General features: G+C 41.6%; 2 protein-coding genes across 5 annotated transcripts; both read left to right on the top strand.

The window, feature by feature from the left end:
• Positions 1-34: 34 nt before the first annotated feature.
• Positions 35-27,997, top strand: LOC6528880 (probable nuclear hormone receptor HR3). 3 transcript variants are annotated; one of them, XM_015198738.3, is made up of 9 exons: positions 35-1,019; positions 22,782-23,009; positions 23,313-23,481; positions 23,657-23,820; positions 24,041-24,144; positions 24,213-24,359; positions 24,430-24,673; positions 24,736-24,886; positions 24,947-27,997. In XM_015198738.3, the coding sequence occupies exons 1-9, from the start codon at positions 269-271 to the stop codon at positions 25,065-25,067; spliced, it is 2,079 nt and encodes a 692-aa protein (XP_015054224.1). In that variant the 5' UTR covers positions 35-268; the 3' UTR covers positions 25,068-27,997. The 3 variants fall into 3 exon arrangements, with proteins under 3 accessions (XP_015054224.1, XP_039227334.1, XP_039227335.1); XM_039371400.1 differs by having other exon boundaries at positions 23,651-23,820; XM_039371401.2 differs by lacking the exon at positions 35-1,019 and adding an exon at positions 10,415-10,704 and having other exon boundaries at positions 23,651-23,820.
• Positions 1,030-10,283, top strand: LOC122319513 (putative uncharacterized protein DDB_G0283779). 2 transcript variants are annotated; one of them, XM_043206867.1, is made up of 2 exons: positions 1,030-6,027; positions 9,166-10,283. In XM_043206867.1, exon 2 carries the CDS (start codon positions 9,371-9,373, stop codon positions 9,704-9,706), a length of 336 nt encoding a protein of 111 aa, XP_043062802.1. In that variant the 5' UTR covers positions 1,030-6,027; positions 9,166-9,370; the 3' UTR covers positions 9,707-10,283. The 2 variants fall into 2 exon arrangements, with proteins under 2 accessions (XP_043062802.1, XP_043062803.1); XM_043206868.1 differs by having other exon boundaries at positions 1,030-6,033.
• Positions 27,998-28,000: the final 3 nt, after the last annotated feature.

The raw sequence follows: 28,000 nt of genomic DNA, 5'->3' as shown, positions 1-28,000 counted from the left end.
CAGGAGTGTGTCCACCAAGTCCACGGGCACCTCTCCCCCCCTGGCCTTTATTGCGGAAGGTTCTGGCACATCGGGAGCTCCCGCCCTAACCCTGCTGCCACGCCCCCAACAGCAGCACCAGTATCAGCAGACCGACAAGTGCACGGTGCTCAAGCTGGACGTGCTGAAGCAGCAGTCGGGAGTGGCAGCCAACTCCAGCAGTAGCACTTACCTGCAGATCGAGCAGCAACTCAGTGAACTGGAGGCCGCCGACGAGGAGGAGGAGAATATGGCCAGTTTGCTGGGCAGTGCGCCACCCGCTCAAATCCTGGCCAATCAGCCCATCATCGTCAAGATCGAGCCCACGCAATCCTTCCACATCGTGGACGAGGGCGACACGAGGGTGCTGAGCTTGCCCCTCAGTGACGCGGATAAGCTGGGAGCCAGCTGGATAGATCTCAAGGATATTGCCGGCCTACAGGCGGGTGGCGGTGCCACCTTGCTGGACGTCTGCTTCGAGCAGGCCAACGAGGATGGCACCATCATAGCCACCGTGCAGCCGGACTTGGAGAACGATCTCGAGACTGAGCTCGAGGCGGAGGGTGAGCCCGAGGATGAGACTGAGCCAGAGCCTCCGGCGCCCAAGAGATTGGCCACCACCAGGCCAGCACAGTCGCGGCCACAACAACAGCAGCAGCAGCAGCATCAGGTGAAATTCCTATCGGATCCACCGGCATTGGCGCGTTCCAGCAGCTTCAGCAGTCTCAGCAGCTTCAGCAGCATCAGCAATATCAGTTCTGTGTGCAAGAACATGGCCAGCAACGCCAGTCAGGAGGGCACACTAAAGCGCACTAAGGACCGAACTCCTCCGCCAATGCTGCCGCTCACGGCTCAGAAGCCCGCTGCCACATCAACGGCAACATCAGCAACATCTGCAGCATCTGCAACATCCGCGACATCAGCAACAACAGCAAGTGCAACATCGGCCAGAGACAACAGCCGAGAACACAGCAGCAGTAGCAGCAATGGAGCCATGACAGGTAAGTTTCAGTGCAACTCTTAACAATTGCTTAGTCAATTTAGGGATTTTCTGGTAATATATCCAAATGCATATGCAGAGGCCGTGCTTTGCCAAACTCTTGCCCGTTATTTGCGATTTTTTATGGCACAAACTTTAAAGAGTTTCAATAAGCCGTCGTGGGTGATTGTCGCAAATATTTGAAAGACCTTAAGTCAAGGATTCCGCGAATGATGAGTTCGCGCCCCAGAAAACTTGGCGAGAATTCCACTTGTTGCAAGTGCAGGCGAACAACCGCCGGCTAACCACAGTGAGCACTCGCTCAGAGCGACCACCAACGATCAGCGCTGGTTCGGATAATCGTACCCATATCCCCCATATCCCCCAAAGCCCCCACCCCCTTCCCCGCCAGAATCCGAGCTATGCAAATGAACGCTCGCCTATTGCGCAAGCATCCCAGGCAGCGGCAATTAACAGGCTGACACATCAGCAACACATCAGCGACAGCGACAGCAGCAGCGGCAGCACCAGCAACACCAGCAACTGCAACAACAGGTGTACTGTGTATAGTGTACGGTGTACACACCCCATGCTAAAAAGAATTTCAATTTACAAGCCTCGATTTATTGGCTATTCACCTTTGTGTGGCTGCAGCAGCAGAAGCAGCAGCAGCAGCCGCAGTAAAGTAGCAACACCAACAGCTACGGGCATGTGGCCCACTTTCCATAGTCAACAAACAGCGGCAACACCAACACCAACACCATCACCATCTCCAACACACACGCAGATACAAGCATATACTAGCAGATACAAGCAGCAACAAAAACATGTTTTGACATACTAAATAAGCCGCTGCTAGGCTGACTAGCTTTTGGCCAAGTCTAGATGGCGTTCTTTATCATTAGGTTCTGTTAGCTGTTTTTGCGATTCCCCCTGCCTCGGCATATTCGCTTTACTGCTGTTGCGGCACAGCAGCAACACCACCACCGTTCTTCTGCTCGGCCCCTCATTTTTTACCGTAGCACGAACCTTAGCGGTAAAAACGTCAACTACAAACTATACAGTTACCTCAATGGAGGCTCAAACGGACTGAGAGCGAAACTCAAGCTGGCTAGAACAGAATGAACGTTTTTACACTGGAAAAAAGGGCTGAGGTGGGAGTCAGTCGGGAAATAGCAATCCTACTTTCAAGCTTGTGGATCTATATAAAGGTATAAGGAAAATAAAAAACAGTAATATAATCACTGATTATAATTGATTATAAATGTTAAAAATTATATTTTAAGTTAAGATAGAAGAATTCTTCTTGTAAATATCTTAAGATTTACCTTTCTGCAACACAAAGGCCTTTATGTTTTACTTTAAGGACATGTGATTTCTTCATAAAGAACGGTTTTTTCCAGTGTAAGCAACCAAGCAGCGGACGGGCTTTGGGCGCGGGGCGGCTAAGCTGAAAAATTGATTTGGCAGCGCCTCGGGCCTGCGAGTTTAGTCTGCTCCCTCGACTCGGTTCACTTGATGACTACAAATGAGTGTCAGCCACTGACACGACTTCTCATGCAGAAGCCCTACAGTTTTGGTCAAGATTGATCTATATTTTATAGTTTCTGTTGATATCTTGGCGCTGGGGGCCTACGTATCCACTAGCATGGCTCATTAGCGGGCTGGGGCGGTGGCCAAAACGTCGGGTTTTCTGGTCCCATGATTGATGATCGAGGCGATGAATCGTTACCTAATTGCTGTACCTACTAGAACAGGCGTGGCGTTCAAGGAACAGATCAATCGATTTGTTTCTCAGATTAACTGCTCTCCCAATACCAGAAGCTGACAGATCACCAAATCTGATGAACGTTCTCTTGTAGTTTTATTTGGCTAGAGGTGAAACAGGGTTTTGTAATGCCTTGGAAACACAACTTGTTCAGCTTAAAATTCTACATGATTTCAATATGTTCGCTTGTACTTTTAATTGTTCTTAAAATCTTGATGATTCATATACCAGATCTTAAATAATACAAGCATAAAATTAACATAGATAGGGCATATGTTGTTACCAATAGTAGACATTAGGCAAATATGAAAAAATAACTAAATTAATAGTAAGTCTAAAGAAAACTGAAATATTACAACTTTGTACTTCACACAAATTTTGTACCACAAAGTATAAATTATACATATTAAAATAACGAATATCCGAAATATACAAACTATTATAAATTTCAAGGGAATTTAAAAATTATCGATTGGTAAAGTACCCATCATGTGAAGTTTTTCAAATGATTCAAATGGTTTTTAAAACCAGTTAGGGGGCTCTAACACAAGCGGATTTGACAATGATTAGCCCACATAATGGTAGTTGGCAAAAAAATAAAAATGCAAAGCTAAAACATAAAGGTTTTCTTCATCCGAACCTTTTTGCAGATGAGGCGACCCTGAACGTGGTCGATGGACTTTGGCAGTTTGGCGCGTTGTCGCCGTCGACGGAGATGTTGCAATCGGCGGATTACGAGATATAGATATGTATATTCGCACTATCACTTTTGCGATGGGGCACATTGGGAGTGTGTGTTGTTGTAATTTCCCATATGAATCGGAGCCAGGTTCATTATAATTTGGTTGGACAACGCTTTGCATTTCATGCATGAATCTTCCGCTTATTGGCCGACCTGGTCGTCTGGACCTGGATCCGTGGCTATTAGCCAGGTCAGCTCCGCATGGGATTTGGTCTCCAATCGAGCGTGCCGAAGTTTCATTATCATATTTTCGATTTTGCCAAACTTCATCGATATTGCCCGACGATTTCGTAACCAGCTCATCTCTTTCTCGTCTATGCGAAATTCCAATTATGCGGCGCACACATGTATCTTTGTATCTGCGAGATGCAAAGCTAATGGTTTTAGTATTGGACGTCAACGAAAATACATAAATTATCGTAAACGAAATATTAATTTATAACTGAGCGAAGTTTGTATTTTTTTTCGTTTTCAACATTCACATGGAAGTTTACTTTTTTATTTTGTTATTTTGGTTGGCTTTTCATTTTAGCAAACTTCGAAAGCAACTTGCCAAATGACTTAAACTAATTTTAACATTTTTAATTGGCCAGCAAACTCCGTGTGCAGTTCACCTTGACTGTTCGGTGATTTTTTTGATTTCTAAATTTGTTTGTGCCAGACGTAATGGTTTGAATATTTATAAAATTAATATATTAAATTTATATCCATAAAAAATGCATCACTCTGGGACTTAACCCAGTTTATTGTGGCTTCATTGTCTAAGAACTGAGATCCTGCATGCAAAACTTAATTGAAAGCGCTCTAACATATAAACATCTATCATTTTATAAAATTCACCTTTTATTATATGTAAAACTGGTCATTTCTTAAGCAGTTATAATGCAGATTCGCAGAGTAAAAAGATTAACATTTGAGTAAAGGAACCCTATTGTGGATACACTATTCCAAGTAAATGTATGCATTACTGCAAACTGCAACAATACGTACTTGATATAATAATTATATATATCTTACCTACGCCGTTAACAAATTCTAAATTATAATTTGACTGTCAACATAGCAGGTAACAAAACTAGGAAATTTTCTCTGTTAGCAATCTAGCCCTGAAATATTAAAATAAGGGTAAAGCATTCGACCATAAGATACCCTCAAATCACTGCGCTAGTGCAAAAGCTCTTGCCTACCTTATGGCGCAACTTATTCAAAGAAAACATTGCCAGAAATGATCTGATCTATTATAATATCTCCACATATTTCTACACAGTTCTTAATGATCATGAATTTAATAATTTAATACGTAATTTAATAAACCTACTTAATCATAGTTAATAAAATAATTGTATCAGACCAATTTAAGAGTCCCAAAGCCCTTTTAATTATTAAAAGCTGGTTGGCAGGACTTAAGCGGTATAAATTATGGTCTGTTGCCACTTCCGCCCAGAAAAAGGATTGGAAACTACAAGTAAGAAGTGCAATTAAGTTGCTCGCAACTGCAGTGCACACATTTTGGCCTAAAAAGCAATTGACCTGCTAATCGAAGGAAGCGCCAAAAGCTCCCTCTCTTAAGCACCCCTGTTGTAAAAAGAGAGAGCAGAGATAACAGCTGATTGTGACTCTTTTCTTCGCCGAGCGGTTGCCATAGCGAATGAACGGCACAAAGCGGACGAGGCAAAAGTGGGTGTGATGGCGGCAGCGGGGAGGCGGCTTGGGGCAGCGAACTGAAGAAGTCATCGGCACAGAGACACATATACCCACTTCTCTCTCTCGCGCTCTTTCGCTGTCTCCTTCTCTTTTCATTTGGGGAGCACGAGCTCTGCTGCCGCATTGCGGCGCTGCTGCTGCGCCGCCAGCGTCGCTGCCGCGGCACGACGACAACGAACAGTCGATAACATTTTGCGGCACTCTTCAGCTACACCTCGTATTGAGCGTTTCGCGGCGGCGGGTTACGATGCGTGGCGCGTTGTATCTTTATTATTAATTATTTGTTGTTGTTGTTTATACTCTGTACCGTTTTCATTTCCCATCGCTCGTGTGTGTGCGCCGTGCGTGTGTGTGTGCGTGTGCCTATGCGTTTTGCCCCCCAAATCCCCCAAAACGCCTCACCACCCCCACTCTGCCGGGAAAAAAGCCCCCAAAAAGCATAAAATTACTCAAAAGGCAAAACTACGAAGAGCGAGTGTGTGCCAGTGTATTGAAAAAATAATAGTAAAATATGATAAATTACGGCCTTGCAACATGCGGCGGCAGATGAAGTTTGTTCGGTTTCAGATCACAACAAAATTATAGAATACGCCTACATACATATATCGCTATATACAGTACCAGTCAATCAATCAATATCGTGTGCATTCAAATTCCACATCGTGCCTACAACTGCAACTGCAATTGCGCGCCCTCTCTCCGCGAGTAAAAAACGGAAACGGAAGTGCCAGTGACGTAATACTCCCGAAAATCCCGGGAGGATCCCCCACAGCCTCTACCACGACATTGTGCAACAAAAACAAAGCCAATCTCTGTGTATGTGTAAGCGCAACGTGCCGAAAGAGTGTGTGTGTGCCGCAAGGATATATAAATATTGTTAACCAAAACGAAAAATTCAAAAATCCATCGAGGAAATCCCTCATCGCAACACGGCGAAAGCCGCCATCGCCGCCCACAAATTGGATAATTTATTGGAATAATCTATTTGCCTCTAATTGGATGGCTAACCACCAGTTTTCGGATATATCACACGATCGGGGATTTGATGATTGGGAAAAGAAATTTATGGCATCGTTTAGGCTCGTTCGCTTCTATACATTTGTATTTGTTAGCACTTGGAGGTTTATTAAGTACACGTGTCTAAAACTGCAATAAGTAAATGCAAGGCGATGAAATTTAATTGAATGGTTCTATATTTTTTTTTCAACTGGCGGAGCTACGGACTGGTCTAGTAGATTTCACATTTCATTTCTAGTACAATATTGTTTCCAAATGTAACTGGCTCAAAGTCTACAGATCAATGTTTTTTTATGTTTCGATACTATCAAAACCAAAATGCTGAAAAGATAAAGTTTTAGATTTGGATAATACTATTTTTTAATACTTAAACTTTCCTTAAAACAACAAGATGTTTCAAGACGATAAAATTAATGTTTAGTGCTTTAAAAAGTTCAAATTCCTGAGTTATGGTTTCCTAGTCCTAGAATCGATTACTCAGCTTACTTGGCATCCCATATAAGTATCCCCCAATTAACAACCCCATTCTGGAGCAACTTTGGCCAACTGTCAGCTAAAAGGCTTTCGCAATTTTTCATAGGGCTCCGCTCCGAGTATCTGTTAGCCGGGCAATTCTTTTGGGTCCATTGTCTTTGCCGTTTAGCTGCATCCTCCGCGGAGATCTTTGGAGCCCGAATCTCCGGGCACAAAGCCGAGATGATATGCCCTTTTCTTCTCCATAGCTTGTGGCCCTTTGTTGCCGCTGCAGTTGTCTGTCTGTGTCCATTGTGGCAACTTATGATTATCAACAATTGTTATTGTTGTCGTTAGAAGCAGTTTAGAGGCGGCAGTACGAGTACTTGCACCGACTTTCCAGTTCAGGCGAGTTCACAGCAGAGCAAAGTCGGTCGTCGTCAGCACCACCCACTCTGCGCCTCCTGTTCCCCCGGTTCTGCTGCTCCTCCTGCCTGTTTAGTCGACTGTTTGCATTACCGTTAGTGGAACAACATTGCTAAGCACACACACACACGCTTACTGCATGTGTCGCACCATAAGTGTGCCACCCCAGCAACAACAACAACTTCTGTTACACGCAGAGAAAAGTAGTTCCGCTGGCTTCGTTCTGAGTTAGAGTGCCTTTTCAAAAGTTTTGTTTTGCGTGAAATTGATATTACCCCTTTTGTTGGTTTCAATATCAAGCCATTAAGACAAAATTTTCAGTCGATTGGGTACAAAACAAACGTACAATGTCGTATAGTAGTTAAGATTCAAAATGTAAGACATCTGTTAGAACTAAATGACTACACGAGCTTTTCAATATTATTCTTTTATTATCAATAACTCAAAGAAATGCGTATCTTAAAGATACATTCTCTACAGGGTGATGACAAGTAACGGGATTACCAATTTGCTGATTAAGACTGATATTCTTGCCGTGTAGAGGCGGAAAACAGCCTAAGCAGAAGTCCCAGGCGGAAAAGTGGGGGCAGCGGCATGGCCCACCCATAGGTCATTGGTCTTTTTCGTCGGCGTCAACGTACTGCGACGGCAGCAGCAACAACAAAACAGCAACAGTACAAGCAGTGCTGCGACTGCGACGCCGGCAGCGCTGCCTTGTAAACTTTGTCGTCTGCTTTGCTGTCGCTCTGTTGCTGTTGTAACTGTAACCGCCTTCGGCTTCTACCCCCCTCCCCCACCGACAAATCTCTCCGCTCTCACCTTCTTTCTCTTTCGCGCTGCTTCATCATCGGTTTGACCGGCTCGTTAGCTTTAGTACCGTTAGTAAGTTCGTTGTCGCTGCGAGAGAATTTTTCATTTCCACTGTGCGGCTATTCATTTTCATTTTCTTTTCAGCGTTTTCTTTGAGTTTTGTCTATATGTAAATTTCCCTCTCTCTCTCTCTTTGTCCTTCTCTCCCTTCGCGCCCCGTCTCTCTGCTTCTGAGCTGGCACAATTTCAGCGTTGTTGCTGTCGCTTTGGTGACGTATTTTATATGTCTGCCACAGGCTTCCGCATGGCCACCCAAAGCCACCCCCAAACCACCAGCAAAGTGATTACACTCCCCCAAAGGCCCCCCCTCCTCAAAAAAGAGTGAGAGAAAAGTAAAAATGTTTTTATATTCATTGGGTTTGCCGGCTCGTTTGTCGCTCGCTTTTCCTCTGTTTCCCTGTGTGTGTGGGTGTGCGTGTGTTTGAGCTTTGGGTCATAGAACTTTTTTCTATGTTTACCCGCACTAACACACCCACTATGCTTGGCGACGAGATTTATGCGCTGCATTTCACAGTTTTTCCCCATTAGAGACCCCCTCTTTCCCCGCAGCACCCATCGTCTGTCTGGGCACCCTTAAGTCCCATTTCTCTATCGATTTTCCATGCTCATGTCCATACAGACATCAGCCGCCGAAGGGAGTTGCCAACCGAAAAAAGGGAGAGCACGGGGTTCGGCACAGTTCCTGAATTGCGATGCCTGCACAGGGGAAAACATCGATTACCAATGGACACCGCATTGTATGAGACATTATATCAGTTCATTTGATTTTTGTTTTGGTACGGGTAAAAGGATTTACTGCAGGATTTTAACTATTTATATATAACACATCGGTTCCAAGGGGCATGAAACACCCCACGTTCCTTTACATAATAGAACTTTGAAAGCTGTCAGTTTTACTAAATTGGGAATCCACTCCTATAAATGGCAAACAGTTAACTTTATTGTATAGACATGCCGGAACTTCGAAATTTCACTTTATGTTGCGACAAGGGAAAATATGGAAGATGAAATGTCTGATGCATTTTGTGCTTTCCTTTTTGAACATAATCGAAATTAAGTTTAAAAAATAAATTATTTTAAAAAAAGTCTATATCGACACACACACACACTTGGGCAATTATCGAACGATCTTCGTTATCGGAATATCGACGATCTTGGCAATTTGTTTATCGATTTCCCATCTTGCAGACATCATTCCCGAGCAATATGCTAAATGCCATGATTTGGCCATGGCTGACAGTGCGTAGCAAAAGTATTTACATAACTGGCCAAACCATTTTGTACATTAAAGTGTTCAGGCTGGGGGTTTGAATAAAACATACACTGAAAACAAACCGATGAACGTTTCCACGGCAGCGACAGTTCGAATCGATGAGAAACAGATTGCGCCTAAATGTCTTCCGGAATTAATTGTCGTGAAATTTTCGTATTTTTGGAAATTTTGATTTGGAATCAAGCAAAACAGAGAAATCGACAAAACAATGAGCATAGCAGCAACAACAACAAGGAAACCAACAACGGCAGCGGCAACAACAACACCAACAATCAACATAATAAAAATCACAGCAACCGTAGCAGCAGCAGCAGCAACAACAACAACAACAACGCAGTGAAAGTGATAAAGCAGCAGCAACAACAACTGCCCAAAGCAACCAAAAACAAAAACTTCAATAGCAATAACAATAGCAGCAGCAACAGCAACAATCTGCACTTACTGCAAAAGGGCTAAAGTTGGACGTTCGATTCGTAGATATTATCAAATCATAGAAAATTGCTTTAAATAAACGATAACGTTAAATAACTAAAAAAGTTTAATACATACGCGAACAAGTGTCTTATTAACAAATAGTTTGATAAACGAATTAATAAGGAAACCCAATAAATAAGCGGCAGCAACCACATATAACATCAGATCCAAACAACATCAACAATTTAGTACCTACAGGCCTGACAACGTTAGATCATTATATACATACATATAGATATATAGCAATATACAAAACAAATATATATACATATATATCGATTGGCAAGCCCCCTCACACCGCCCCCCGCCCCCGTCTCACAAACACCCACACACTGTGATAGTTCTTGATTCACACTGAATGCGAAAAACGCTGAAAATTCATTCACGAAAGCATCTGCGGACTAGCTAAAACACAAGCCACAAAACATAAGTAAAGACCAAGTGCAATAAGACAATTGGCTAATACAATTGGAACCGAAGGGCAGCTGCATGAAGTATATATATATATATATCTATATATTAAGTACTGTATACAACGTTTTACACATTTACAAAACAAGAAACCAAACTAAGATCTAAGCGAAAACCGAGTTCGTTCGACTGCAAAGAGCAGCCAGATTGCGCATACGCCGCGTATGGCCATCGGTGTGAGTGCCCGTGTACATCAGCGGTTGCATCAACTGATACCAAGTGTACATAACTACAGCTACAGCTCCAACTACAACTATTTCACCAATCAACTGCAGCGGCAACAGCAACAGCAACAACGACAGAAACAGCAATAACATCAGCAACAGCACCGGCAAACGTTTGAAACGTCACCAAAGCTTCGCATTTCCCACTAATAATTATGTATACGCAACGTATGTTTGACATGTGGAGCAGCGTCACTTCGAAACTGGAAGCACACGCAAACAACCTCGGTCAAAGCAACGTCCAATCGCCGGCGGGACAAAACAACTCCAGCGGTTCCATTAAAGGTAAACCATCGTTATTATTTCAAGCCTTAGTTTAGTTGTATGCGGCGAACCAAGAAAGCTACGAAAATGAAACAGGACCTGATATTAAAAGAAAATGGTTTTAAGAACTAAGAACTTTGGTACTAGGTACCAAACAAAACCGTATATTATTAGATTGTAGCTATCGAAATATGATTCTACACTATCAACCCCTCCAATCCCTATAAAAAATCAATAATCTGCAAAAATACATAAACTCGAGTCCTTCAAAGGGTTGCAGACCATTTTGCATATATTTCAAGACATCTAGTTAAGTAAGCGACAAGTGTGAACTTTCATCCCGCAAATTTCAACAAGGGAATTGCGCAAAGCAGAAAAATAAAGTATTAACTTAATGAAATCCAGTTAAGTTGCTGGTTTTATGTGGCAGAGCGGAGTCAGTCAGTCAGTCAGTCAGTTGGTCCCGAAATGAGTGGCTGTTTTTTTTTTGTTTCGTTAATTTTGCGTTTTTGTTGGAGTGAAAGTCACTCGGGTTTCTTGGCCAACAGCAACAAAAATTATTTAAGGGAAATCCATGAAATTCGTAAATGAAGAAAGACAGCCAAACAGCCAAAATATTACGAAACCCACTTGCGTGTGTTTGAGTTTGTTTGTGCGACTGGATTGCTGCTTTTTTGCATTGACAATTCAACTAATTCAATCGAAAGGCAATCGCAGAACAGGAAAGAGACGGCTGCAAGCCCTTTCTTCGCTGCTGCCTCAGATAAAAAGATACAAATTGTGTATGTAACACATGTGTCATAAAAAGCGTACAGAAGGGGATCATAATAAAATAAAATGGAAAAGAAACTTGCGAATTAAAATTCGCGCGTCAGTCGTAAAAACATATTGTAATACCAACCAAGTTGCGACAAGCCATATAAATATAATACTATGTGAGCGAAGATGTATGAATTGCACGTTTGCGAGTGTGCGTTATGTGTTTATGTATAAGTTAATTAGCTTATTTGATTGCACTTTACACTTATTGAACAGATTTGTATTTTTTGCTCTGTACAATTGTCTCGGTTGTGGCTATTTTTATTCGGCGGAAAGGGAAACTATGGTTTTAAATAGTGAATGAATTAAAACATGTTTAGGATCAAAGCTTTCTCCAAAACGAATCAAGATCTTTAATCAGCTACTTAAGTCAATTCAGCACTACTTAAGTAATAATTCCCGAGTTCAGTTACTTAAAAATTGATGTTTATTCAGTAGGAATTTTTATCTGTCAAAGTGTTTAAATGATTTAGGAGTTACATCGATATACCATTCACATACAAATTTTAAAGGAAGGCTAACTTCGTATGTATTTTGGGATTTCCAAGATAATGTTGAAATGGTAAAGAAAGCGAAAAGTTTGCATTGAAGGAGTTGTCTCATCTAATATATATACTTCGCAGGACTTAAGGCTCAGAAGGCGGAGCTGATTTAATTCGAATTTAATTGGGGTGCTTTGACCCCTTTGCAGGTCAGCTGCGAATGCAATTAGGGCCTGAGTCGGGAACATGGAGGATATTATTTCTAACATAAATCTTAATCGCGGGCAGCAATCTATCCCCGGGATTTCCGAGTTGCGTGTAAGTAATTAAGGCAGCTGCAGGGGCGTGGAAAGGGGTGGCTTTTTCTGGCGCTGGTCACTGTTACTTTTGGCATGCAATTTGCCTTTACGACTTCCGCAAAATCAACTCTTATTTTATTATTGAAATTTTCACTTTTTGGCCACTGCTACTGCGTTTCGCTGGTGTTTCTTCGCCTTTCCGTTGGTGAAACAGATAGAAACGTAGGCAAAGTGAAAGAAAGAAATTTAGCGGCGTAAACAGAAAGCGGCCAAAAACGAAATTTAAAAAGCGAAAGAGTTGACAAGATGGGCCCTTGGCTGCAGAGGAAGCGAGACGGCGCAGTGGCAACAATAAAAAATATTTAAAAAAGCCAGACCGAAAAGTTTTGTTAAAGTGAAATGCTGCTGTTGCTTTAGCTGATTGTGTAGTCCGCTCACACACACACATGCCTTCGAAATAAAACAAAAAGAAATGTGTGGAAAAAAGCGACCCATGCAGGCCCAAGCCCGAACCGGCCGCCCCGCCCCTTTCCCCCACCGCCCCTGCGAGATAATGCGAACGCCCGTTTAACACTCGAAACAAACGAAAGACCCAAAACTATGGAGCTACAAAATTTCTGACTGACTGAGAAAGTGTGCGTGCGGCCAGGGGCGTAGAAAGGGGTTTCTAGCTTTCTGCTTAGAACCACTGTGAAGCTTTGCACACTTTTCTGTAGTTTTCTTCAAGGGTTGTTTATTCTAAAAAGTGAAAATTCGGAAAAGTGCAAATTTGCACTGCTGTCATACAAAGCGACTTGCACCCAAAAAGCCCAGTTTAGATATCTCTAACCCCCCCCCCCCCCCCTAGCCCTGCTGCACACGCCCCTGTGCATGAGTAGTTCGCTTCTGTGTGTCTGTGCGCGAAGCGCCAAAGCACACACATGCGTGCATAGCTACATCCACAATCATCATCGCCAGCGTCAACATAGTAAAAGTCTAAAATCGAGGAAAAAATTATTTTCGGCGGTCATTCAACTCGCACGCACGCACACACACGCACTTTCCGATAGAGCAAATGGGGGAGTGGGAGAGTGGGAGAGCGGAAGAGAGTGCGTGAGAGCGGAGCGTTCGTTTACTGTATGCGGGAGCGTGCGTCGCGGTCGACGTCGACAGAGAAACCGGCAGCGCTGCCCCCACCACGCGCATTACAACATGAAAAGAAAAGAAACTAAATAAAAGAAACAACAACATTCAATGGGCAATACTTTCTACGGCTTTTTCCACTTCTCCCCCATTTCTATTTCTCTTTTCAAGCCAACAGAAATTATTATTTGTGCAGTCAAAGTTTTGGAGCCATAAAAGCGAATAAGAGGGAGAGGAAGAGGGAAAAAGCGAAAGAAGGAGGGAAATTCTTTGTTTGACAATTATTGCGTGAATTTCCACGATTACGGCTTCTATCGCTCATGTAAATGCCGCATTAATTGCTCGTCGTAGAAAAGTCGCCGAACTTTTGACTTCCTTTTTTGCACGACCATTACCTTTTTCGATTGGGAATAGGGGATAAAGCCTATAAAAAGCATTTACTAGACCCATGATCATTTTATGAGAGGTTATTTGAAGAACTTGAAGTTATTTAGGAGAATTCATGCGAAACTTACAAAGCTTGGGCTGTATTAGCTTAGGTTAATATATATGTATAATGATCGCTCCTAATTAACATCGATCATAATAGGTGCTAAAGAATGTGTACAAATGTATCTAAATGATAGATACATGAAACCAATGCAATATAGTTCGAGCAAGATAAAAACTGAAACAGTTTGGGAATATTTATTGAAAATAAAAAAAACATAGCATTATTGTTTTATTTTTTATAATAACAAATAAAATAAAATTGAACACTTGTTTTACCCAATAATAAGGAATGGACCAAAATTAAAACTCGTCGTACGCAGGTTAATAAGAACTACAGTTTGTCTCTCCAAAAGGTTATATCAATGCGTGTACGCAATGATATTAATGCTGTAGAATATCAAACTGGGTTTGTACTTACTCCTGACATTTTTGTATGATATGGAGGGGACAGGAACTCTTGGGCACACAAATTCCTGCGAAAATTCCCATTATTTGACAGATGTTTGTAATGAATATGGCCGTACTTAGGCACACAGAATTCTTTAAGCATTTCCAGGCATGGCACTATCTAAAAAAAAACTAAATTTGGCATGGAATTCCCCATCAATTCCCACCCCCATATATCCATGTAGATTCCGTATGTGGAGCATGCAAATATTTTGAAATATTTTGGTATGTCTGCTGGAAGCAAATATAGTAATGTGTTCTTTTTCCCTGGTGTTATTATGGTTCCCGAAAGTTCATTCGCCTGTGTCCTAGAAAACTATAAAATGCAGAAACCACATATTTGTTCATTCTGATAATTTATGGAAACTTACAAGACTGTGGCCAAAAGCCAGCAGAAAGATGAGCAATTCGGCACCAGGTTCAACGACCTCTGTCAAACATAATCGTCCAGATTGTGACAAGGAACATACAGCCCATAGCCCAACCCATCGAAATGTCTGGGAACTATCAATTCATTTTCTAGAAGATATGGTATATTGATATAGCAACACGCTTAAAGTACGGCTTCGATTTATTTTATCTTTTACGACTGATTGTTAGGTGTTTATTTTCGGACTATGATCAACGACAAATATGGAACAGTCGCTAACTCTTTGTCTTTTTGCTCAAACTATTGTAGTAGATCGCCTTACGTATAAGTAAGGCAAAAATAAACTTTTTACATATACGCGAGATAAGCTTAACCACTGAATGTGTGTCATAAGGCCACCGCAACTTAAATGCTATATACCAAAGCCATAGACAAGAAATCAAAATAGAGTAATACACTTCGGCGCGCATGAAAACTAGAAAGTTCTGTACTTAAAGCGGTTTTCAGGAATGCTCATAGCAATATATAAGTTTAAAAGTTGAAAAATCACTCAGTGGTTCATAAAATTCACTATAGTTATAAATTAAGCATAGATTTCATTATTAAATTTACACATTGTATTTAGTATGGATTCGTAAACAATTTGGCATCAGGTCTGTGTTTCCAAACAGCCCCGCTTTTATTTTAACGTCCAACATTATTGGGTTAATTGCTGTCTCTCGAGTGCGTAAATATGCACTATACATCACGATGCATGTATGTATGTACATATAATGGACATCCGTTCAATAAAGTACGCTTTCCAAAAACTGTAATAACCGAAATGACAAACGCTTCCATTATGTTAGGCAGCGGCGAAAAAATAAATTAAATGATATTATTCTAGTAATTATAAAGCAGACATCAAATGCGATGCATGAGTGGGCCCCTCCCGCTGGTCCTCGCCCGTTCCCCATCTAACCCAATGCAACAGCCACCAGGAGCCCCCCGTCCCCTTCCCCACCTCTTCCGCCGCTCCCTCATTCCCCCACAGCTGCGTATCTTATCTATGCAACTCTTCGCATAGTTTAACGTTTTGTGCGTGAGTTTGTCACGAATATATGCGAGGTATATATCTAGGAGTATACATTCGTGATTACTTCTGCGCGTGTTTGTGTGTGTGTGTGTGTGTGTACGTATATATATAGGCAGCAAATAAAAGATTACATGTGCCCCACAATGCAGACACAAACAGATTCACAGACATTGCATTTGAGTCGCGTCGCCAAATGAATAGACAAATATATACTCACGAAACGCACACAATCGCATGGCAGCCTCAAGCACATGTGCACACAAACACAAGCAGACACACACAGGCAAACACACTGCCGAATGCACACTCACACTTAGACAGAATGCAACGCCAACGTTTGTGGAGGCAAAGCGCGCCAACAAAATGCGAAAAACTGGGACAAAGTTGAACAGACGAGCCAAGGACGGATATTAGTGCGACGCGGCGCGAACAGTTGCATGGTGGGGCGGTGGATGGGGGGTTCTGGGGGCCAGGGGGCCCAAAGAGGAGGGGTGGGGGTGCGGCGGGCAGTGAAGTTGGCAGCGAAAAGTGGAAAAACAAAATGAATGTGGCTCGTCCAACCGAAGTGAACAGTGGGTGAACATTAATGAAACATTTTATTTGTTAATACACTTTTTGAACTCACAATATCCGCGAAACGCTATCAACTATTCAAAATTAATTGCACAAATCTATTTACATGTAATGTCTTGTATATCCTTTAAATTGTATCTAAATCTAAAACTACAGCGTTATATATTATAGTTATATAAATGGGCTACATTTTATATACAAAAAACAGTGTTACGCCTTATTCTAAAAGTGCTTGAAATAAAAATAGACTTTACGTTCGTTATTTTACAGGTCCATTTCATAAACGTCTAGTGATTTTGTAGATCGGGTACTGCGCTTCAAACACTTAGTATCTGCTGGTAGCAACAGCTGAACACTTTTAATTATATATTTCCGATCTCAAGGCGAGTGCTCACTGTGCCTGCAGTATAGTTTTCAACTCTACAGAAAATTTTGTTGTTTGTTGATTACAATTTGCATGACGCCAGCGGCAGTACAGCCAACAGGGCGGATAGAGCACATTTGCCCTCTCTCTCCCTCACCCGGCCGTCTCGCTCTCTCGTGCGGGTTTTCCATCTGCTTTTTCAGTAGCAAATGCAATCGTTGTTGGTTTTCATAGTTGTTGTTAATTTTGCATTTTGCAGACATTTCAGCCGAAAAAAAAGGACGGAAAAATAAATTTTAATTAATGGTGGAAAAACGAGTTTGCCTGGTTTCCATCAACCCAACGACCACTATGAATGGATTTTCTTCAAGAACGCTTTTTTTCCCACACCGATTGCATTTTTTGTGCACGTTTGTGTGAGATTTTTGAGTCTGTCTTGGTCTAGCTCAACTTGAAAATTCTTGTTTTGGCCAAATTGCAAGCTGCAAGCGGCAAATATTGACGTCGAGTTCTGTTTGGTTGATGCTTTAGTCAAAACACTTAAATACCATAAATAATTGGCTACTTAAGTGCATTTGTTGCGCAAAACTGAGGGAAAAACAATCGGAGACCAAAGAAGTCAAATTAACAGCTTGTGTGAGGCTTTTGAGGTTTTCAAGGTATTTTCTACGAGTTTTTCCATTTTTCCATTTTCCCCGTTCATTTATGCTAACCCATACCTGGTGCATTCGAAGCATGCATAAATATTGCCGTAGGCCTACTTTTTATGCTGTGACGCGGCTTGGGTGTTTTTTTCGGGGCCGGGACGCCGATGTCAAACACATAAATATGCATTTACCCATACAAACTCCTGGCTAAGGGAATTGTTCAGAGAATTTTCCGAGAGATTTTAGCGCTTAATGCTGTTTTCCTCCGCAATCAGTATGATTTAAAGACTTGTTTACATTCTGTGCGGCATATAAGTAATATCTGTATATGGATTGTAAACTTTGGAGAATGGCACTTCACTAGTAAGCATGAATAAAATTGATACATTAGGAAATGCATAGATACATATATATCTAATACATATGACTAAACAAAAGGCATGCTTTTCTTAATAAGCTTTAAAATAAAAGAATTTGTATTATACTAGGCAAGTACGTTTGCTCTGTCGAACTGAACAAATAATTGGCTATAAATCTAAATCGACGACTTACAGCAAATTTTCCACAGCGCTGTGAATCATTTCTAAGAAAACTTGTAAATTTCACCCGCTCTCACTCGAAATATTTTCAAAAGGTTCTCGCCTGGCATCATCATCACGTGAAGCGACGTATACGTGATGTTTGGGAAACAATATAATTAATTGCGCATACGTCATGTGTGCGACGACCTGACTAACTGAGGTGTATGCATATACATACATCGATACATTGTGTAAATCTCGCATAGAAAGCGATCGGATTACGAGGAGAAATTACATCACTTGGTGAAAATGCTAAGCGTTTCATTAAATCGACAAAAATGGCAAATTCTTGCGCTGCCGCTGTTTCAGCCTCCTCTTTTTTGGCTCCGTGGGTCAATAAACTTGTGGACCCAGTCAAAAATTTGTATATGAGAAATTCTTTTGTTGGCAACAAAAGAACGAGCGCGTCACGTACGTCGGCAGTGCGAGCGGGAGGGCAATAGGGAAACGAGAGGGAGCGAGAGAGAGAGTGAGAGCGAGTGCGAAATGTAAACATTACAAAAATGCCAAGCCAACCGTCTTCATCATCGGCGAGTGCCCAAAAAAAGAACCGAATCATACGGCACCGTTAGCCAAGAAGCTTATAGCCGCCTCGTATTATCTATGATTCGGGATGAATGAATTTTGGCCCTTACGAAACTCTAACGGCATTCTAATACGCTTCGCCGATATGCGAGGGGAAAATGGAAACAATGAGCTGGCCGAAAAGAAAGCGACAAATTACGTAGCCAGCATGCTAATGCTGATGCTAATGCTCTTTCTTCTCTAACGGGATTTCGCACAGCCGGCTAAAAGGCTCCCCTTCAAGCCCCAACTGGCCCCTCTTGTTTTGAACTTTTTTACTTTTTGTGAAAGCTGAAAACCCGTTTTCTATTAGCATTTGCTTGGCGGCAAAAGAATGAAGCACAACGGCCGCAGAGTGAATCAGGCAGCGAAGAGAGCGCCCGCGCTCTTCGGAGCTCTCTTTCGGCCACAAGGCACTCGGCTGGTGCATTGACCCCACAGCTCGCTGACCCACTTACGAAGCTGCTTTTTGCCACTGCGAATGCGATTTGCGAATTGCGAACTGCCGACGCTGCGAGCTCGTGCCTCCGTCGACGCCACTGCCGCTGCCGTCATCGTCATCGTTGTCGTTGTCGGTGTTTCTGTTTCGTCGAACGAGCAACTTGTGCAATAGTCGCAGCAGCAGCAACAACAACGGCTGCAGCAGCAATCGCAGGCGCAGCAAAGGCGACTGCGCTGCCACATGGGCAACTCAAAGTTGACTTTGCTTCACTTTTTGCCTCAGCACAGTGGTTGATAGTATGCAAGGCATTAAATATACAATAATAATCTATAGATACACTGTGGACTGAAAGCAAGTACTAGCTGCAGAACTGCAAAATAAAAAATACATGATTCCATCTTTAAAATCCATAATCGTATGATTGTTAGTTTCATACCTCATTCAATTTATCACTTTTTCCATTCGTATGCACATTAATTTAGTTTGAAACTAATGCAACTAACTAACTCATTTATTCCCTTTTGTGTGTTACTTTGCCAACTCAGCTAAATGAGAATAAAAACCTGGCATTGCCTACTTATCGGCGCGTGGCCCTATACACAAGCTTCTTATCTCTAAGAAGCTTTACTTAGATTGAATAATATAAGCAGGTGTGTACATTTCCGTTATACATTTCCAGGGTATCCGCAGCATTTGGTCACACTGTTCGTGAGGTATTATGTGTGAGTTATTTTTTATATCATTGCCATAGTTTCTGGCGCTGTTATTGTTATTTTATTTGACTTTGCCGTTCGCCGCAGTGCCAAAAACTGCTTTTCATATGCAGCGGCCCCTGTTTCCCCCTGCGGCCAGCTCCCCGCTCCACGATCTCCCAGTTTTACATACATATATATATGCATGTGTGTGGGTATTTTTTCGTTAGCACATGTCGTTGCATATTAATTTTCGTGTGCCAGTGTGCACACATGCATGTGCGAATGCTTTTCACACTTTTTACTCACTTTTTGCTGCTGCTTCTTGGCGAACTGCATTTTTTGCGGGTATGCATTTCCAATAAAGAAGAACATATTAATTTTGACTTCTGGTTATTGCTGCACCCAGCAAAAGCAGTGCAAAAGGAAAGCGAGTCCGCGGGGCAGTGCAAATAAATTGCATATGCAAAATATTTGGGCGGTTTTCCGCATGTCTCTGCCCATTCAGAATTTATTTTATTAAACCGCTTTTCGACGGCAATTAATTTTCCTTAGGGTTGAATATAGGCGGAGCAAACTTGTTGGTTGGTCAACCACGAGATGCAGTTTTCTTTAGTTGATCAGCTAATACTGGTTTTTCAGCAGACAACGGTGCGTGTAAGTGATGTTGTGGAATTACCTAATAATTGAATGGATGCGTTTTCATTGAGCAGAGGCATTCGTGAGCAACTGCCAAAACAGTCGCAGTTAATTAAAAACGTATCGAAACTCTTGGGCACTTATTATTGATGTTTACTTAGACTAAATTCAGCTTTTAATTCCCGACTTTTACCTCTGATAAGTAAACAATTTCACCCAATATTTGCCTTCCTTTCGAGAAAAGTATGTCATAAATTTTGTTTTCTCGCCGTCAAAGTACACAAGCAAAAATGGCAAATAAGACAATTAAATGTATTTCATGACACTTTATGACACACATTTCATGACTTTTCCGCGCCGCGTATTAAGTAAATATTTGCGCCTGTTATTTGGTAACCCAAATACGGGGAGAAAATATGCGTAGTTTCAAATTTAATTACCCAAAGTTACCTTTTTGTTACCGTGTAAGCACATTTCTGTCACTTAGGGTTCTGAAAACGGGTTGATTTTAAATTGTTCAGGTGGAAAATAATAATTTAAGTGCGTAAAAGCCAGAAAAATCTATTTAACTCATTTATTTCTTCATAAATTACACTTTTATTAAACGACAAAACTAGGAATAAGGAAACTATACCAAATAAATGCCAAAAATGATTTGTAGTGATTAAATAGCTTATGTTAGGGATCAGCATTCAAACATACAATTCAAAGTATTTTTGAATGTAGCTCAGCCTTTACGAAATACAAATGCATATGCTGTCGCTTGACATATCGATTTCCTGAACTGCATACAAATGAGTTGAAATAGCCTGTAAGTTTTTGAGCTTTTACTTGTCATAACGGTAAAAGTGCCCCTCTCTTCGCTTCGCTCTTTATTGCAGTTACCCCCGACTTATCTGTCTGAAGACCCATAAACACGCACATTCCGGTACTTCAGATAACGATTTATGTGTACGTTTTCGGGGGAAAGGCCTTACAAATACTGCATTTTCCGTGCAAGTATTTCGGGTATTTCGTAATGCCTGAGAACGAAAAAGTTTAAGGCGGCTTAAGTCGGCTTAAAAACCCCTATAAAACCCTCTTTAAAATCTTGTTCACCGATGACGACACACATTCTAGCATAATTAAATTTAAATATCTGTCTGCGCGCTCAGTTGCAACGAAAGAGAGCGGCTCTTGGCTGGGCTTAAGAGAAAGCAAAGAGAGTGCGCGGCAGAGAACTTTCTTTTCGATTTTGTTTTTATTTTCTTTTTCTTCGCTCGTTAAGAATGCTGTGTGTGTTGGTGTGAGATACTGCCGTGCGGGAAAGGTTCATTGACACTTGAAAAACATTCAGTCACTCACTCACACAGCGCCAGTTGGGTTACTCACTCACTCATCATCTGTCACACATTTCTCCGATCCGATACAACAAAAAGAAAAACAAAAAGGCAAGCAAAGCAGCAGCGCTTGGCACATTTTTCAAGCTGCGCTTGTGTTTGTGTTGGTATTGCTTTCGGTTGTGTTTTGGTTGTTCTCCCTGCTCTCTGCCGACGACGACGTCGATGTCGCTGCCTCTGCGGATGCTGCTGCTGCGGCAGCGGCTTTTGTGTTTGTGTGCGTTCAATTCAGCGCGCATCTTTCATCCTCGTGGGTAAATACAAATACAAGTACGCAAGGCAAAGCGCCTAGATTACACAATACCGCCGCCAGACGAGACCAATCTGCCCGCTTGCGCTCTCTCCCTTGCACATCTACTCTCTCGCTCTCCCGCACTGGCTTTTCGCTCCAACACTGCACTGCAAGGTGCGGTTACTTTAAATCAGTCTCTGGTGGAGCGCACAAGTTCTACCTTTCTATTGATGATATTTGGCAGATAAAATTATCATTGTTCAATAAATCAACTTAAGTTGGAATCTAAAAGTGTGTTTTCTAATGCAGGCCAGTGTAAACCGCTGCAAATCTTAATTCTCCCCGTGAACCAGTTCTCAGCGATGCGATGGTGCACTGCTGTTGATCAGGAAGTTGCATCATCTCTAAAAGGATTGCGGACTGCAAGGGAAATCCGAACAGCTGTCGCGCTGTCTCCCTCTCCCTCTGCGAATGCATCCCCCTCCCTTCCGCACTCGGGGCATTCTGCATTGTCTGCGCAGACAAGTGGCTTAAGGTACCGCTACCGCCTGCATTGTGCCGCTCGGATAGCACACAACCGTATTGCGCAATAGTTCTCTGGGGTCGAAGTGGCTTTGTCTGAACTCCGACAATGGATAAGCTGGCAGCGGGAAATCCATTGATTGTAATTGCGGGGCGTTCACTATCGGAAATTGCTCGGGCCCCAACTTAAAGGGGACACTGGCAAAACTTCTTTACTACGATTGCAAGTTTTCTTCCATATAAGCATAAGAAGCATAAGAAGTCGAGAACTATTGGTAGTTTATAGTACTCTATGAGACTTAATTAAATTATTTAACATATTGTTCTAAAACTCCTCTTCCCGCCTTATCCTTACAGCTCAAATTGAGATAATTCCATGCAAAGTCTGCGGCGACAAGTCATCCGGCGTGCATTACGGAGTCATCACCTGCGAGGGCTGCAAGGGATTCTTCCGAAGATCGCAGAGCTCCGTGGTCAACTACCAGTGTCCGCGCAACAAGCAATGTGTGGTGGACCGTGTTAATCGCAACCGATGTCAATATTGTAGACTGCAAAAGTGCCTAAAACTGGGAATGAGCCGTGATGGTCTGTAGAAAGTGATGGATATGGCACCCAGAGTAAAGAGCTAGGGAATTCAATTCACATCTAAGAACATTTTATACTTTTTAATAACACTTTTTAGTAACAAAAATAAGAAATGGTACTTCTGACATTCTGTTCACAGTAATTTGATGATAATTGATTCGAGTATTATGTTGAGAAAAAGTAGACCAGATCACGAGGCAGTAGCCTCAGTTTAGTTTTCGCACTTTTCTCTGGGTGATAGCGATCAATTCGCGCACTGCATTAATGTGTTAATCCCGCCCATTTGACCACACCCCCTTGCAGCTGTAAAGTTCGGCAGGATGTCCAAGAAGCAGCGCGAGAAGGTCGAGGACGAGGTGCGCTTCCATCGGGCCCAGATGCGGGCCCAAAGCGACGCAGCACCGGACAGCTCCGTGTACGACACCCAGACGCCCTCGAGCAGCGACCAGCTGCATCACAACAATTACAATAGGTGCAGTATGACCGAACCAAGAATGACCCCCCATATTGATCCGTCTGCGATCCCCCCGACTCCCGACCCACTGTTTGACCTCGCTCTTTATCTCCCTCCTCTCGTCTGCTCTTATCTTCCCCGTCTGCCATCACCGCTCCCGACCCGTAATGCCCTTCTTGTCACTCAGCTACAGCGGCGGCTACTCCAACAACGAGGTGGGCTACGGCAGTCCCTACGGATACTCGGCCTCCGTGACGCCCCAGCAGACCATGCAGTACGACATCTCGGCGGACTACGTGGACAGCACCACCTACGAGCCGCGCAGTACAATAATCGATCCCGAATTTATTAGTCACGGTGAGTTGGGCGGTGCTTCTGAGGGGATTTTAAGCAAAGAATAATAGATTAATTCATAGTAAATGCTCATCAATTGTTCTCTAGTAGTAATGTACCCAGACTTTAAACATAAACATATGTAACTAGTCAGTTTGGAATAATGTAATAGTAAAAACCTTCTCTTCTTCAACCTTCTTTTTGAAAATCCATTAATCCCTGCATTAATTCCGCATCTCTTCAGCGGATGGCGATATCAACGATGTGCTGATCAAGACGCTGGCGGAGGCGCATGCCAACACAAATACCAAACTGGAAGCTGTGCACGACATGTTCCGAAAGCAGCCGGTGAGTGTTTATCGGCAAAGCCCGAAAGTATACCTTTGATAATTGAATATTCTGAATATGCTGAGCAGGATGTGTCGCGCATTCTCTACTACAAGAATCTGGGCCAAGAGGAACTCTGGCTGGACTGCGCCGAAAAGCTTACACAAATGATACAGAACATAATCGAATTTGCTAAGCTAATACCGGGATTCATGCGCCTGAGTCAAGACGATCAGGTGAGTTTACTATGCGAACAAACCTTGAGAACTAATAACTTGATTGACTGTCCTACCTGTTTTTGCCTAGATATTACTGCTAAAGACGGGCTCCTTTGAGCTGGCGATTGTTCGCATGTCCAGACTGCTAGATCTCTCACAGAACGCGGTTCTCTACGGCGATGTGATGTTGCCCCAGGAGGCGTTCTACACATCCGACTCGGAGGAGATGCGTCTGGTGTCGCGAATCTTCCAAACGGCCAAGTCGATAGCCGAACTCAAACTGACTGAAACCGAACTGGCGCTGTATCAGAGCTTAGTTCTGCTCTGGCCAGGTGGGATTCACTTACATCTTAAATATGCACAATCCTAAATATATGACAAATCTTTCCCTTAGAACGCAATGGAGTGCGTGGTAATACGGAAATACAGAGGCTTTTCAATCTGAGCATGAATGCGATCCGGCAGGAGCTGGAAACGAATCATGCGCCGCTCAAGGGCGATGTCACTGTGCTGGACACACTGCTGAACAATATACCCAATTTCCGGTTGGTTGATTGGGGAGACTATGATTTTCACAGAGCACTCCTAATGTTTCAATTTTTCAGCGATATCTCCATCTTGCACATGGAATCGCTGAGCAAGTTCAAGCTGCAGCACCCGAACGTCGTTTTCCCGGCGCTGTACAAGGAACTGTTCTCGATAGATTCGCAGCAGGACCTGACATAACAAGAGCAGCAGCCGTTCCTGGAGACGACCGCGGACGACGTTGCCGAGGATGCGGCTGCCACCGGATGTGTCTTGCCGCCGGTGGCGCCCCCTGCCGGGCAGCAGCCAGCGCTGCTCGACGACTGAGGGCCGCAGGATGTGGCAACAATAATTATTTGAGTAAACAATGCGCTGCGCATGCAGCAGATACAAGAACTTTATCATGATTTAAGCTAGCATACAACCAAGGATGTGATCCTCGCCAAGGACTCACTTAAAAAGAACTCTATCTATATACATATATATATTATATATGACAGAGCGGATGACGCAAAGGGAAGGGAAAATATTTCAAAAATATTGTTAACTCAGTTAAGACTTTTGCTTCGTAGAGAACCGAAACCGAAACCGATTGCATTTCGAGCAAGGGGCATCAAACTGATTTTCGAGGTTATACTACACATATAGTACACACCCATATATATATATATATATATATGTAACTTCTAAACTTTCATATCCAGGCCCGAGCAGATCAAATCGACTAAGTACTTAAAACCAAGCGAAATTCTCTACACCGCACAGCCCAGAACCCGTAGACCCCAATAATTCAATTCGGTTAGTGTTAACCCCAGAAAGCCCGAATCCGATCCCGCCTAGGTTGTCTTTGCCTTATGTTGTAACTAAAGTATGTGTATCATATATACAGCAGATGTATGTATAACTATGTCGTATCGGTTATATGCCTAACAACATTATTTTTTGTAAACAACAAAATCGAATATCTCGGAAAATGTGTTCTTATAATTATATTGATTAATGCAATTACAATATATTTACAATTTACCGTTACGTTTTTACATTATACATAAGACGAAGAGAAGGAAACGGAAGTTTAAGGATTAGGAAGCTAAATAAGGAAAGGCTTACGGACGATATGAGCGATGAGTAGCAGTTAAAGTGAGCGAGAAATCGAAAGAATACCAGAAAATTTCAAGCAAGCACATAAAAGTATGCAATATTTTGTTTAAAAACAACTTTTTATTAGTTTCTTAAATATAACATAATTACGTACATACACACACGTATATATAGGGCTATATATATCAATATATATACATGATAGACAAATCCCAATCCGGTTCCAAGGTTTAGTAAAAATAAAGAGAAATAAAACGAAAAACAAACATTTTTGATATGAAATCCTACGCATAATTAACAACATTTATTGTTTCTAAGACTTAAACTTAAACAAAATGGAAACCAAAACAGACTGAAGGACCGACCCCGACAGCATGCCACGCCCTCCCCGCCCCTCCCTCCGCAGATCCTGGCAATAATTTCGAAGGAGTTTGATACACAAATCGAGAAAACAAATCTTCAAAAGAATATAAAGACAAACGGCGACTTTTTTGGTTAATACATTTTAAAAGAATATACAATTAAATATCTGACTGACTATACAAAGACGTTACACACACGCATATACACACATACACGCATTCACACACAGCTTACATTACATAAATTAGTTAAACTTAGAGTAAACAAACGACAACAAACACATTGGATAGTAGGTGATAATTGGTGTGTCTTAAAAAAACCTTTCCCCCTTCCCGCCCCGCCCACTTGCTTAATACACAACGCCCCAAAGCCCCACATTTTTACTAAATTTAAAGCTTAATCAAAACTTTTTTGAAATTATTCAAGAGAAAATTTCAGCAGGCAGGCATAAATATTAATTAACATTAATTATAGCAAGGAAAGTTATAAATAAAATGTATACAAGAAAACTAAAAAAAATTAAATAAATTACATTTTGCAAATTCCACAAAAAAAGAAAAACATGATTTTGCAACTTCACTTGAAATCCTTTTCCTGAATCCAAACGAAAAATATTTACACTAGCTTACATAGAACTGGGACGAGGACATCAATATTTCAATTGAAAAAATCTATGTTAATGTAATCGATCGATTTGGACATATTTAAGTTCGACATTTTTGGCCTTACAAAACAAAAAACAAAAAGAAGAAACCTAAAGTACTTTATATATATACAAACCATATATACAATATAGAGAATACAAAACTAGTTTTAATTTATACAAAGCAAGGGAGCAGCTTTCAAACTCAAAACAAAAATATCCCCAAAAACAACAACTTTGTTAAAAAATACGCATAATAAAGAAAATAATAAACAAAGTTAATCTATAATATAAATTGAAGTTAAGTTGGTTTGAACGGTCGACAACAAGAACATAAATGTATCTTTAAATGATATATGTATTGTTAAAATTGTATGCTAAGTTTTTAGAAAGGTTACATTTTTAAAGAACAACAGAAGATCGCGAACACGACAAGGTGTAAAATGAGTACATTTAAATTAAAATTTAGCATATATAATGCATAAATATTATGTTACGATATTTACATTTATATAAAACAAAACAAAAAAACTAAAGAAAACCGATAAAACAGAAGTCCCATATTAAAATGAAATAAAATGAGCAGAAGCTATAAACGATAAGGGAATTCTGAATCTTAAAAATAACAGAAACCGAAAAAGGTAAACAATTAATTATACAAAACCAAAAACTTATAAAGAATGAAAGGCAAATTATATATTATATATATGATTAAGTAGCATTAGGCCGACTGTTGCACATAAACACACACCTCACACCCACAACTACACTCAGACAAACTCACTCTTGCTAATAGGAAAAGCTGCGAAAAAGGGAGCTTTCATGAACACATTTACATTAAGTCCTTCATTTTTTCAGTGGGTAAAAAGCAATACGAGTTAGTAACAGACATGAGTACAGTGGATACTCGCCTGAATAGATCTTAATGTTCCCATTTTATTTTTATTTGTAAATTAAAATCTTAATAATCTTTGTATAATTTGGGGTTTCCATTAAAAGTCCATTAAACAACCATTTGTTAAAACGT

The sequence above is a fragment of the Drosophila yakuba genome, chromosome 2L (assembly GCF_016746365.2).
Source record: "Drosophila yakuba strain Tai18E2 chromosome 2L, Prin_Dyak_Tai18E2_2.1, whole genome shotgun sequence".
Classification (NCBI taxonomy): Eukaryota; Metazoa; Arthropoda; class Insecta; order Diptera; family Drosophilidae; genus Drosophila; species Drosophila yakuba.
This window is presented reverse-complemented; position numbering and strand designations above follow the sequence as displayed.